This window comes from Lampris incognitus, chromosome 1, assembly GCF_029633865.1.
Source record: "Lampris incognitus isolate fLamInc1 chromosome 1, fLamInc1.hap2, whole genome shotgun sequence".
Classification (NCBI taxonomy): Eukaryota; Metazoa; Chordata; class Actinopteri; order Lampriformes; family Lampridae; genus Lampris; species Lampris incognitus.
The window spans coordinates 22,989,216-23,003,607 of record NC_079211.1 but is presented as its reverse complement, the minus strand read 5'-3'; the positions used below and the strand labels follow the sequence as shown (position 1 = coordinate 23,003,607).

The 14,392-nt window shown below is 45.2% G+C and overlaps 2 protein-coding genes across 4 annotated transcripts in view; both read right to left on the bottom strand.

The window, feature by feature from the left end:
- Window positions 1-8,445, bottom strand: part of atp10b (ATPase phospholipid transporting 10B) — a 40,484-nt gene extending 32,039 nt beyond the window's left edge. The window contains 9 exon segments of the mRNA XM_056276704.1: window positions 450-649; window positions 792-1,044; window positions 1,268-1,355; window positions 1,357-1,378; window positions 1,653-1,784; window positions 2,026-2,132; window positions 2,449-2,527; window positions 3,001-3,200; window positions 8,036-8,445. Coding sequence (XP_056132679.1) covers window positions 450-649; window positions 792-1,044; window positions 1,268-1,355; window positions 1,357-1,378; window positions 1,653-1,784; window positions 2,026-2,132; window positions 2,449-2,527; window positions 3,001-3,200; window positions 8,036-8,445 — 1,491 coding nt within the window.
- Window positions 8,446-13,932: 5,487 nt separating this feature from the next.
- Window positions 13,933-14,392, bottom strand: part of gabrb2a (gamma-aminobutyric acid type A receptor subunit beta2a) — a 42,940-nt gene continuing 42,480 nt past the window's right edge. For all 3 annotated transcript variants that reach the window (XM_056295082.1, XM_056295090.1, XM_056295098.1), the window contains one exon: window positions 13,933-14,289. In XM_056295082.1, coding sequence (XP_056151057.1) covers window positions 13,933-14,289 — 357 coding nt within the window. The remainder of the gene's footprint in view (window positions 14,290-14,392) is intronic.

Here is a 14,392-nt window from a genome sequence, read left to right as displayed (position 1 = left end):
TTAAAGCACATTGAGTGGTCGGCGGACTAGAAAAGCACTATATAAATGCAGTCAATTTACCATTTACTGTTTGCTTCATTTTTCCTTTAAGGCCAATTGCCTATTTTTTTAATGACGATGGTGACATCCATCCATCAGTCATGAATATGTCTATTAGGAGACTAGGATGTAAGTGATATGACATAAGCAAGGATACAAGTAATGATAAAAGTAGGATGAGTAAGCCAAGGCTGTGCCCATTCTGGTGGCCTTGAGTAGCGTAACTGACTCCAGTCTATACCATCATCCAGCCAGAGGAATGCTGATGAGCGTGTTCCCTTGGGCACTTCCCATGACCTCGCCCTCTGCATTATATTATCTTAAAGAGCAAACAGAGCAAGCTCTCATAACTCCCCAGAGCCTTTGAAAGGAATTTCTGGCTTTGCTTCCTGACTGAACTATCATCTCACCAGTGAACTGCTGAAGGCTAGATCTCCTTGGGCAATTCCTGCGACCTTGCATCTGCCTCGGCCGTGATGGAAATGTTGGGTGGCTTCAGGGGCAGTGTCCTCGGTATCCAGCGTCCATCCTGTCTGCGGGGCCTGTGGCCGCTGGTCAAAGATGACCTCGTCATCTGAATCAGGCTCATTGAGGACAGCCAAGCGAATGGCTGGAAATCCAAAAAGCACATTCAGACATGCTCAGTGGTGATGGTTGTCTGAGCCTCTCATCTGGTGTGCATATGTAGGGGGTGGGATTTTGAATAAATGTGTTGGTGTTGGTACGCTCATGTGTTTTTCTGTTAGCTTTACCGTTCTCGCTATGTGAATATTCGGTGCCACTGATGGTGCATCGACGGAACACCATTTTGTTCTCAGTGAGTGTACCAGTCTTGTATGAAAAGATGTACTCGATCTGGCCCAAGTCCTCTGTAATATTCAGGGCTCGGCACTGGATGCGGCTGTTGGAGTCCTCACCCCACAGATCAGTGTCGTTGGTGATGAAGAAGATCTGGCCAATCTTAACCAGCTCAATCGACACATAGAGAGAGATGGGTATCAGGACCTGGGAGAGGAGAGGAGAAGAAGAGGACAGGTTATCAATTAATTGGCTGTTTTTGAAAAGAGGAAACATGCACTGTAACAGTCACAGATGAAGCCCCCCCCTACACACATACACACACACACACACACACACACACACACACACACACACACACACACACACACACACACACACAAACACACACACACACACACTCATACAAGCACACAGAGTCCTCCTCCACCTGCAGCAGGATGATCATAGTGAAGAACATGTAGAAGCCAGACAGTGAAGGAGTGTTGAGGTGGCTGTCACTGTCAGGGACCAGGTAAGGAGGTGTGCCAGATGAAGTGACCTGTATGCGTGAGGACAGGGGATTAATCACGCTGACTGTCTGAGAGGGAAGCAGCTATTTTTGGCAACACTCCTTTGCCCATTTCCCTCTCCATTCCTGTATTTGGGCTTGTGGCCAAGTGACTGATTGGCAGCTACTGGATATTATTTGCCCTGTCATAATGGTGCAAGGATTATTCCATTGATCTTGAACTTGAACCTAAGTCTTTCTTATGAAGAGTTATTTCATGGTGATTTATTTATTCTTTTTTTTCTTTCTTTTTTTTTTTACTGACCAAGCGCTCCAACGAAACACATCGTGAAGAGGAGAATGACGCAGAAGATGATGTCTATGTTCAGCTTCCGCTCTAGTTTGCTGTGCTTGTATCTTGGCCCATTGTTGTTGAGCATGGACTTGGTTTCGTGGCCTTGAGCATAGAATGGAAAGGTTTTAAGGAAAATATTACCACCAAAACGAACAGACACTCAGTTAAGTGAGGGAATTGGTTATTGATCTCAGAGTCATTCCAGTAACGGTTTTATTTGCGGATGTGTTCCTCACAAAATTTGTGTGGTCCCCTCAGGGTGGGCCAGTAAGCTATGTACAGAAATATGGACACTGTGGTAGTGATCAAGGGATGGGAAAAGAAGACAGTGTGAAGGATATACCTGCATACACCACAAAGCCAACAGCATGGTCTGTGTTTTTCACTGTGCAGCCTCTGAGCAGCAAACTCTCAATTCCGATACCCGTCTTCTCCTTATTAGGTTTCTCTCTGCAGCGGGAGAAAGAGAGAATTCCCTATGTTCTCTTGGATCTTGTTAGGTATTTATCCCCCCCCAACCCCATCCTCAATATATTCTGTACTAGAAATTCTACGCCTTCATATCTCTGTCCGGACAGGATGGGTATGCCAGCTATAAAAGCTATAATGCCCTAGGAAATTGATTATAGGCTATTGCATCCCGATAATTCTCCTGGTGGAGTCAGAAAGTGGAGTGAGTGGGTTGGAATTAGTTCTGCTTGGCTGCTTCCAGAGGCTCAAACAACTGTTTGGGGGATTCCTTGTGATTCATGTACAAGATACTTACACGTAACACTTGAAATGATTCAAGTTGTCGTTGGGCCTTTCACACACAACTGCACAGTTGAAGCTCACGAGCTCAAAGTCTGAAGCCTTAGAAAGGAGAAGACATAAAGAAATAAAGTCAACGCATGCAGGATGGAAACAGTTTTTGTGTCGCTACCCAACCTGTAGTACCTGAATGAATCGTTGCATGTAAAGTCAATATTGCATAAAGACATGGTGTTTCCATTCACTAAATATACTAGTGAGCATTATTTTTGTTGTTCCCACCCTTTCACCCCATAGAGTGTGATAATCTCAAACTCTGTGGTCTTATATATCATCCTCCTGCACACTAAAATAAAAACTTGTGAAAAGAAAACACAGTTGGTTTGTGTTTTTTAAAAAAAAGAAATTTAACTGTGTTAGTGCAGTGGCTAGTAAGAAAACGGAAAACAGTCTATAAAGGGTGGGGGGAGCGCAGAAGGAAGGGAGCTTTAAGGGTGCAAAGAAAGAAGGAAAACAAAACAGTAAGATCTTCTTTCTATGCATCTAAACGGATTCTTCAGATTCTCACCAGAGAGACCTGGCACAGCCCATCTCTGTTTGAGGTTAGTCTCTCCATCCAGGTTGGCTGTCTCTAGGTGGCAGACTCCGTTAGGGTCAGATGTGTGCAGGAGCAGGAGGTCTGCGGGAATGATCTCATTGTAAACCACCTTCACAAAGTTGTCCACCCTCACATCCTCCCAATGCCTGTTGACAAACTCCTTCTCTTTCCTAAGATAAGAAATGGCAGTTTTCAAACAAAAGTTCACCTAGATAGGGCGTCTGGGCAGGATATTGGTGTATTCCGTTGCCTTCCAACATGAGAATCCCAGTTCAAATCCCTGTGTTACCTCCCGCTTGGTCAGGCATCCCTACAGACACAATTGACTGTGTCTGCGGGTGGGAAGCCGGATGTGGGTGTGTCCTGGTCGCTCCACTAGCGCCTCCTCTGGTCGGTCGGGGTGCCTGTTTGGGGGGGAGGGGTACGTCCCCCTGGTGAAACTCCTCACTATCAGGTGAAAAGAAGTGACTAGCAATGCCACATGTATCAGAGGAAGCATGTGGTAGTCTGCAGCCCTCCCCGGATTGGCAGAGGGGGTGGAGCAGCGACCGGGACGGCTCAGAAGAGAAGGGTAATTGGACAGGTACAATTGGGGAGAAAAGGGGGGGGGTCCCAAAACCCCCCCCCAAAAAAGTTGACTTGGATTTCTTTTTCTAAAGTGTTGGGTGTCCTTGTGCAGCTATTGAGGGGATTTTAGGTTGCAGTGTTTAAGTGCATTGTTGGCATTACGGGTATAGGTTGAGTATTATATTTATCCAGTCAGTTCAGTCATTTGTCATCAGCAAGTTACTTACAGAAATGGAGCACCTTTATAAGCCAGGGTATAGACAATTTAATCAAAGGAAAACAGCTGATTGTTGTTCTTGCTCAGAGGTCAGAGAGAAGGGAAAAGCCAAAAGAGTGAGAAAAACATTTTGATCGCCATGTCTGTGTCAACCCCTGCGTTGCTGACTGTACCTGCTTGGTGGCAGGCGCAGATCTACGGGGTGGCAAGGGGTGGCAGCTGCCACCTCTGGGACACAGTCTTGCCACCCCTTTGCCACCCCAGGAAAAAATTTCTAGATCCGCCACTGCTTGGTGGGCACTGGCTATTTACTGTCAATGACAGACATCAGAAGGTATGCTGCCCTTCATGATGGACCTGATCGGGTGGCTTCGAAATCTAAATCTGGGCCCAAACCACACCACACCTAATTCCAAGCAGAGGGGCGTGTGTGTGTGTGTGTGTGTGTGGGGGTAACATGTTTTTATGTTTAGACCAAAAAAAAATAATTCTTGAGTTCAGTAAAGAACACAGATCTGCCCTCGTATTAGTTAAGTTTCAAGCATGCTCTTTGAATCCCAGGCAGCATAACACTACATTTCCAATCCAGGGAATTTCAGTCCTTGGAAAAGGCAGACATCAGCTGTGTTTGTGCAGATGAAGCCCAGTCATTAGCACGCCGGACAGGTTCATGCGTTCCTATTTATGCCAGTGAACCATATTGTTCTCCTGCATGGTTTTGAATATCACACACAAAGTCACGAAAGCCCATGCCAAACCGTATAGCTGCCCATCTGCCAGTCTGATCATCTACAATGCTCATCAAATCATCAACTCAAAATTGTTTTAAGTTAAGCACATTTCTGATCTTCAAAATGACTGACAAAGTAATTGCTTGCCCCTCTAAATTTGGCTCTGCTCCAAATCGACTACCCAATGTCTCTTATTGATAATGTTGCTAAATATTTGTGCTTTTTTTTTCTTTTTTCTTTTTTTGGAGATAGTCCCTTGAAGATAAAGGCACACTTAACCGATATGCTGATAAAACGTGTGTGTGTGTGTGTGTGTGTGTGTGTGTGTGTGTGTGTGTGTGTGTGTGTGTGTGTGTGTGTGTGTGTGTGTGTGTGTGTGCCTTTCTGAGCAGCTGCTTCAGAGATTCTGGAAAGATTAATGCCCATAGTGGGAAAATGGTGCATCTGAATATTAAAGTTTTTTGCCGACATATTTAATAGACTGGATAAACAGTTTGGCTTGATAATAACATTCCACTCCTACCCTATGAATGAAGTTAACCAACAACATATTTAACAGACAACATTGGTTAGTGATTTATGAATGCTAATCATTTGAAATAACACGCAGGCGTGAAACCAGGTGTGTTCGACAACAAGATAAAAAAGAAATATTCTAAATTGTTTTCCTTTTATGCATTTGAAATATAGATAAAAAGGGTTTTGCATTTTTTATTTTTTTTGTGCAAATGCATGATAAGAGTGAGGTTTGGTCGATCAACAAGGATGTGAGCTGTCCTCAGGACACTTGACGTGGCTAGAGAATAAGGGTTGGGTGAGTAAGGGAAATAAAGGCACGTATCCGGGAAGGTCTTCTGAGCTGAATCGTAATCTCACTCATCTGACTGCGTTCCACGCTCTCAAAGCCGTGTGTACTATGCATTGGTAAGATGACAGATAGTTTAAAGAGCGGTTGCTACAAAGCAGGACACAGTGCATTCCCATTAATGTCCAAAAGAGGAACAGAGGAAACGTAGCGCTCATGTTCCATGTGAGATTGTGCTTGTGTTGAAACGCACACAAAATCCATCTGAGTGTGTGTTTGTGGGTGGGCAGGTGAGGAAAGGAGGCTCTTGGGTCATTGTCCATGTGTTTGTGTGTGTCTGTGCTCCAGCATGTGGATGTGGTACAGTTGCACTACTCGTGTATGGACTCTGTGTCATGTCCAGTCTCGACTCTTCACCGTGAAGTTCTCGGACTACACAGCCCTTAATGACCTGGACTTGACTCAGTGTTGAACAGTGCAGACTCGTGATAATCTTACAAGACTGGAAGACTTTACTTTATCTTCCTTGACTTGCTTTATATTTGAGATGAATATAAAACGTCTCCTGAGGAGATCAATAAAATGCAATCTAATTTATGCCTCTGAAACATTGGAAAATTAGAATCTAAGACATTCCTTCCTCCATGGGTGGGTGGGGGGTGCCTAAATAAACACGACAGTGTAGTGAAATTTTGGCACGTTCTTTTTTTTTTTTACACCCCCCCCCCTTTCTCCCTAATTGTACTTGGCCAATTACCCTATTTTCCGAGCTGTCGTGGTCACTGCTCCACTCCCTCTGCTGATCCAGGGAGGGCTGCAGACTAGCACATGCTTCCTCCGATACATGTGGAGGCGCCAGCTGCTTCTTTTCACCTGACAGTGAGGAGTTTCAATCACGCTATTCCCCCCAGTTCCCCCTCCCCCCCGAACAGGCGCCCTGACAAACCAGAGAAGGCGCTAGTGCAGCGACCAGAACACATACACACATCCAGCTTCCCACCCGCAGACACGGCCAATTGTGTCTGTAGAGACGGCTGACCAAGCCGGAGGTAACAGGGATTCGAACCAGCGATCGTTGGTAGGCAACGGAATACACTGCTATACCCGGAAGCCTCCATTTTGGCTTTATCTATAATATTAGACCACTGCAGCTACAGCCCTGGAACTTACTTGGACTTGCACTACTCTGGTGTACGTTTTGGCTCCATCAGTCTTGAGTTGAACTTGCATCCCTGAAGACTTGGCCAAGACCTTGTCTCAGCTTGGGTGGTCTCGATGAGAAGGTTAGGATGTGGGACAGATGGATAACTGTGCCTAGATGCCTTAGGATGTGAAAATAAAATAGATATCTTTAGGATGTGCATCGCGTGGAGCCCTGTACCACTGAGATAGTTATTCTTCAGCCTCCTCTACATCCAAGTAAGCTTGGCCCATCGATTGCACCGGCTGAACCATTTAAAACTGTTCCAATCTTTATGAGGCCAAAAAGATGGAGAAATGTTAGCTTTGACATCCCCACTCGCTGAGCTATATGAGAGGCCCATGAGAGGCCGCCCACAGTGACTCAACCGCTGTTCATCGCGTTGCGTGAGGCTGAGACGACCAGTGCTCACTAACTGGCCCAGAGGGACCAGCATGTTCTCTGAAGTGTCCATTGCTGTGTCCACTGTTGTGTCTGGAGTCTGTGTTTCCGGCCACCTAGAGTCTACCTTCACACACACACACACACACACACACACACACACACACACACACACACACGCAAACACATACACTTGTTTCCTCCAGCTGAGGCTGTGCTATCTCTGCTGACTCGTCCCAAAAGATGTCGGATGGAGCAGCTGGTTGTTAAAGTGATAAAATCCCTTACAGATGTTGGCTCTTCAACATTTACCATGTTATGATATCCAAAGAAGATCCATGTTCTCCTGCATGTATTGTAACGTAACGATTCCGCTCCCCACCTCCATCCCCCCGTCCACGAATCATCTCCCGATATTGACAGACTTGAAAATCGCAGCATTTTGCTCTGTTTGTTAAATTATTTATTTGATCACCAGTAATTCAAAAGGCAGACAACTGCTATCCTCATAACCGCCTCCTCTGACGCAACACACAGATGAGGATTTCATCAAGTGTGCACAATGCGATGGATGCAAGATATTGTTGTGAAGCTCTTCAAAAGAAGAATAATCTCCCACACATTTTCTATTTCTAGGTCAAAAATTCCCATGGGGTGCTGAGACGAAGATGAAGTCAAAAACACACACGCATGCACACAAACACGGCACACCAGTACAGAATAGTACACGCTCAGAGTGACACATGCACACTCATACACACACATGCATGCACACACACACACACGCACACACATGCGCAAACATGGAGGTGCTAGTAAAGGTGCTATATGAAGTGTATTTGCATGTGAATGAGCAATGAGCATATGTCGTATACACATCAAACACACACGTGCACATGAACATGCACACAAAAATGCAAGTAATGCATTTCATCCGGTTTCTTTTTGTTCTTAATGGGAATTCCTGCACTATATGTAGGTACAATGCAGCACATATGCACAAGAGGATGCTCCCCTTGGAGGACACTGCCATTAAGGTCTCTGATACAAGGCTGATTCAAAAACAAGAGCAGTGGCACATCGTTAGCAGAACTGTCATTTACCTGCGGTAGATGAGGCATGGCGTGTTATTGAGCTTCCTGTCTGACTGGTACCTCTTGAAGTCCTCCCAGCCACCCTTCAGTGCAGTCAGAGCAAGGATCACACAGATGGGAATAAGAGCTACCTCAGGCTGAAATGCATTCACCGCAGGGACAAAGTTCAGAACAGCGAGGCCTAAAAAGTAGATGTTTGCGAGACGGTGAAATTGCTCAAAGAGGTTCATGGGTAAGAAGAGGGGGAGAGTGTATAGGGTGGTTTTGACGGCATCGCCAGGAAAATAGTGGTTAGGTTGGAGCCTCTTATCCAGGCCCTCGTAGGGCAGATTGGAGGCCAAGGTACGGGTGGCTCTCTCTCTCGCCCTCTGACCTCTCAGAGCATCCCTCACTAGAGCCAATGGGCTTCTCCACGACATACCTAAACCCGCAACTTCTCTTTTCCCTCTTTTCACAAACTTTTACATCCCATTCTCTTCGATGATTTCCTTCTCTGTCGGTTAGTTCCCTGTGAGGGTTCCTCGCTCTCCTCTTGAGTCGAGTGTCACTGTGTGCGAAGGGCCTAAAGCCAGGGTTTCAACATATGACAGCACGCCCATCACGCTTCTCAAGCCCGCCCCTTTGCACTGACAGGTGTGTTTCACAAGCACTTCGGTCGGTGGTAGAGTTTGAGTTGAACAGAGAGTGAGAGGAGGCTGTCTGATGAGGATAGGGTGTTTAGCTATGTGAGCTGTGTGCATTCCAGTAACCTACTTAATATTCTGTTGCGATCACTGTCGAAAATTCAGCTGGAAAGATCCAATCAAGTATCAGCAGAGTCACTGAGCCAGTAGCACTCTTGTTTTCATATATGTGTGTGTGTGTGTGTGTGTGTGTGTACACACACACACACACACATAATATATATAGATATATAGATATATGTGTATATATATATATACATACACACACACACACACATGTATATATATTATATATGTGTGTGTGTGTATGATGAGTCAGCAAGCCACCTTACAGTATACTGTTGTGAGTACAGTCATTACTAGACTGCACAAAAATGTTTCCTTTAAAAAAAATAACAGTAAAATATTAATGTCTACAGTGGAATTGGCAAGCAGACAGGAGGCAGTAAAGAGCAATTACCTTCATAGTGGTTCAGAGAGGGAATACTGATACGCGGCGTTTTAAGATGCTGTGGAGGCTGCTGTTAAGATGTGACACTTTATTGATCCCTATGTAACAATTCTCCTTTCTCGACATCACGGCACAGGGTCACCTACTATAGAACAGCACCATTGAGGCTAGAGGGGAATTGGTGCCTTGCTCAGGGACACTAAAACGGGGTTTCGAGACTGAAGAGGTCACTTAGATGAGTGATGATTTATTTCTCTCTCAATGAATGCTGTGTCCAGGTGAGCTGATTCAACTTCCATTGACATTGTGAAGCACGTTTGGGGATTTTGTGTGAGTGCATGTGAGTGTGTGTGTGTTTACTTTTAAGTAGTGTCGCTTACAACAAAGCAGCACCTTGCACAGATGGTATGCATGTAGGATTCCTTCCACCTCCTCATGTTGACATATGTTGTCTTTTCCAGAAAAAGCTGCCGAACCCGCCTAAACAGGCCGGAATATGCAGATGGTAGTCTATGGTTTTATGAATTCAGATTTCTTCATACACATGTGTCAAGCTCCCAATATACACAAGTGCAGAAACCCACCTCGAATTCATTGAAAGTATATGCAAGATTATATGAAATGAGTCTTTCTTTGTTTCTAATGGAGAACTATCGCAAAGACATTAACACTCTGGCTGTCCCCATGTCCTCTGGCGTGTAGTGCTTTGCCTTACCAAGTTGCTGGCACTCAACTAAAGACTGTTTATTGCACATTCAGTCTCCGGTGACAGCTGACAGGGGCGTGCTCATCTCTCCTGGGCTGCACAGCATGTTTTCCCATCACATACATGTAAGCAGGGGAGTGGTGTGACGTGCGTGTGCCAGACTCACCCTCTCACTGGCCCAGTCAGCGCTGGCTAGGCTGAGCTTGGCTGGCACACCAACTGCATAGCGGCGCAGCTGTGAGCCTGGATGGCACACACACACACACACACACACACACACACACACACACACACACACACACACACACACACACACACACACACACAAGTACTCACGCAACCAAAACCTATGCAAACACATGCACACACACACACACACACACACACACACACACACACACACACACACACACACATATAAATGCAAAGAAACAAAATCGCTCTCTCTCACTCTCATGTACACACACACACACACACACACACACACACACACTCACTCACACATACACACAGCGTTGCCTACACATGCATTTCCGTCGAGCAAAGGTCTGTGCATCCCTAATTACTCCAGTGACACGGAAACATCACAAAGTGGGAAGCATCTGCCTTTTCCCCCTCTATTACAACTCAACACTAATGCCCTTTCTGGGGAAAAAAAAAAGGGAAAGAGGATACAAGGAGCCAATTTAGCGCAAACCATCTGTCTACTGTGAGGACATAATACAGAACCTCCTCTGTTACACTGTTGGGGGAACCAGTGAGGGTGGAGGGGGGGGTTAAGGTTGATTTAAGCCCATCCTTGAACAAGGTCACATGTCACTTTGGATCACTTTTTAACACCACACTGCCTTTTTAAGGTAGACTTGCACTCAGAGTTCACTGTTTTCCTGTTTCCAGGAACACCTTTGTGGCAAAACGTTGTCATGTCAGACGCACTCATCTGCTTGTGTGCACACACACACACCGTGCTATGTGGAGTGCAGGATAGCCTCTTTTGGATTCTCCCTTTTTAAAAAAAGGACACTGGCAGCGTTTACCAGAGGAGGGCTCACAAGAGGAGAGAGCAACTCCATTCAATATGAACACACTGTCTGCCTCCCTATGGGTCATGATAGCCCCGTTTCCAAAGTGGCATGCCTTGGACATCCAATTACATGTTGCACCCACTTCCATTTTGCACAGCTAAATGAGACTGAGAACTAGTCTATTCTATTTTATTTCTTTTGTTGTACCCACTTGTTCTTATATTCTGATTTTGTTGGTTTACATCGAAACTGTCATGCATTGCGATCTTGTTGCCCCCCCCTTTTTCCTGCAGGTTGAAAAAGACACTTTCAAACATTAACAGCACATTAGTCATAGTAATAAAACCATTCTCTTTTAAACATCAAATATTCAACATTCTTCAGCATTAAATATTGAAGATCATCTGTTTATGTAACTGTGGTCAGGTTAGGAAGGGAATAGAAAGGGGGATGGATTGGTTGCAGTTTATCCGGTGAGTGATGATAGAATTCAGTTCAGTTCTATCAAGATATGGATGAGGGATCTCTCTCTCGCTCTGTCTCTCTCTCTCTCCTCTCTTGCTCAGTCACGCTTATGTTCTTTCACTCCCAGTTATTCTGTCTCTGTCATGCACTTGCTCTCTCTCTCTCTCTCTCTGTCTCTCACTCACTTCCTTTATTTCTCTCCTGTCTTTAATGTAGCTGGCCCTCTGGCCCCCAGAGCCAGTGGGCCACAGTGAGCCTAGAGAATGTCTGAATATACATGGCTCTCTGCCTTAATGTCCCCCGAGGCTCATCTCAGGCCCTCACCAAGCCCATTTCAGCTCAGCCCCGGCCGCCCAGACCACCACAACCCCGCTCCTACGCAGCCTCAGCCCCTGCCCCACCATCCATTATGCAGTGAGTATAGTTCCCAGCTGCATCCTTCACATCACTCTTTTATTCACTCATTCATTCGCTTGCTTGCTCACTCACTCTTTCAGTTATTCTCTCACTCTCTTCCTCTCTCAGCCAGTCACCCGTGACCCCCGACATTCAACACTCATGAATGAGCATGTATGCCCATCCACTACTCCGAGCCCATCTCCCCCCTCTTGTGTCGATCCGGAGAGGAGGCTGAATTCGCACCACGGTGACACAAACTTTCCCCGCGGGTGATTCTGTAAATGAAGTGATAGGCTGAATTGAGTTTTAATTGAATTTAGATACATCTCCATAATTGCCGACAATCGTTACACAAGATATTTACAGGTCATTATGAAATATTACAATTGGAATTTACAGGAACTTTGTACAAAATATGCCTGACTCCGATGCCTCGATGGCTGGATCTTTGTAAAGTCATTTCTAGAGAACAAAAACATTGACCCAAAAGTGACCGATAGTGTCTGGAAGTGCTTTTGTTTCAGCAAGTAGTAGAGTCCTTTAAAAAGAAAACAAAAAAGAAAGAAAAAAAGAGAAACTCCCAAAAGTACAGGGTCAGCAAAATTGTGAATTGTGTCTTTTCCTCGATGAACTCGACTTTTTTTTCATTCAATACAAGTTTACCTGTTTGTTGACTGCAAAAAACAACAATAGACCCATTTAAATAGAATAAATCCTTAATATTTACACATATCATGAGCATTGGTTTATAAAAATGGATCCTCTCTTTTTCTTTAAATGTCATTTAACTTTATCTACAATTTTCAAAACAGAAACCTAATCACAATGAAACGCGTCATAGTTCTATCATTCAATTCTACTGGCAATGATGATTGTGGATTATCATATTTATGCAGCAACTTTCATTGCAATGAAAGGGCTTAAACTCAACTCATCTATCAGCAATTTTTTTTACACCCACGTAGGTCATGTTAAAGCCATTCTATGTCTCTGAAGCTTCTCACACAGCTGCAAAAAGCACATTAGAGCAAAGGGATATATTTTCTTTTTTTTTCCTTCTTCTTTTTTTTACTCTAAATCAGGGCATGGTGAAATGGGCTGGATTCTGTTAGCACAACAGAAGCCGAACATAAACTTGGCCAAAGCATCAGTGTCCACAGTCCCACTCTATCACGGTATACCATGGGACCTTCAGCAAACAGACTTGGACCTCCTACAGGACTCAGGTCCCCAAAAGTGCAAGCTCGTTTCAACATCAGCACCACGAAAGACCAAAGGGATGTCCACAGACAAGAGAGCCCCCTGCTGACCACCTGATGATCTCCAGCCAGGTGTATCCAGGTGGTCAAGGTAAGCCTAAGCTATGAGTGTTAAGAGAGCTGTAAAATGGTTACTGGCACACTTGCTAGACAGAATAACCTCTACTAGTAAAACTAAAATGGTTTGCACTCCATCATGATGACTGAGATGCAAATGAAATCAAACATAAGCATGCTTTTAAAGGATGTTTTGATATACAGTAATTATAGGAAAATAGTCTATCAAGGATGACTCCTTTAAAATCATCTATAAAGCTTTCCTGGATGCAGACAGCTCAGCTACGAAGTAAATAGATATACTAAACAAAACAAATCCTTAAAGTATATGCAAACACAAGCATAAATATTTGATCCACAGAGAGTAAGCTACAAATGACAAATATTAGTGATATATTGAAATTCTGGAACAGGCACCATGTCTGTCTTTTCAATTTCACTCTTCTTTTAAAGTGGTAGTCAGTCATTAAGGTGTTCCCCGATCCGAAAGAGTCACTGCTGACTGAAGTGTTGGGTGCTGCGGTCCTTCCGAAAGTCCTTGCTCTCTCCTCACATTTTCTAAAACGAACCAGCAAAAAAAAAGTAGGCGCACCGTTTCTCTCATATTCCCTCTTTCATCATCTCTCATCGCTCGCTCTCTCTCATCTCCCCAACTGACAACCCCTTTCCCAGTCCAACAGGCACCCTAAACCCCCACCCCACCATCCCCCCACCCGCAAACAGACACACACACACACACACTCGGACACACACACACACACACACACACTCGGACACACACACAACCCCCACAATCTTGCCTCCTCCCCTCCGCCCGCTTCCAATGCTCGCTGCGACCTGGCCACCCTTCTGCCATCCGGTTTAATGAACGTAGTAGAGCCAGTAGACCACGTTGAAGAAGGAGAAGACAGTGGGGAAGATCATCCTGGACCACTTGTCGATTGAGTTCACGTCGGACAGGTCTGGGATGTTCACCTTGAGCTGAGAGGCTCGTCTCCGTAGGCGCGACTTCTTCTGGGCGTGGCGCTCCAGAGCGCTGTGGCCATAGTTCTGGCGGGCCATGGCCGCCCTACGATACTGCAGCGTGGAGCTGTCATATGCCAACATAGTGTTGCGGGGGTCCCCGGGAGCACCCAGGCCCCGAGACAGATCCCCAGCACCCCCCATCTCGTTCTTCATCTCCAAGGTGCTGAAGAGGATGTTGTCGTCAGGAGTCATCTGTGTGAGGGCAGAAAAAGGGGCAGGGCCCGTGAGAGCAAGTGACTGGAGATTGTGATCTCACATGGTGTCAACATTTCAAGCATGTTTATGATTTTTTTTT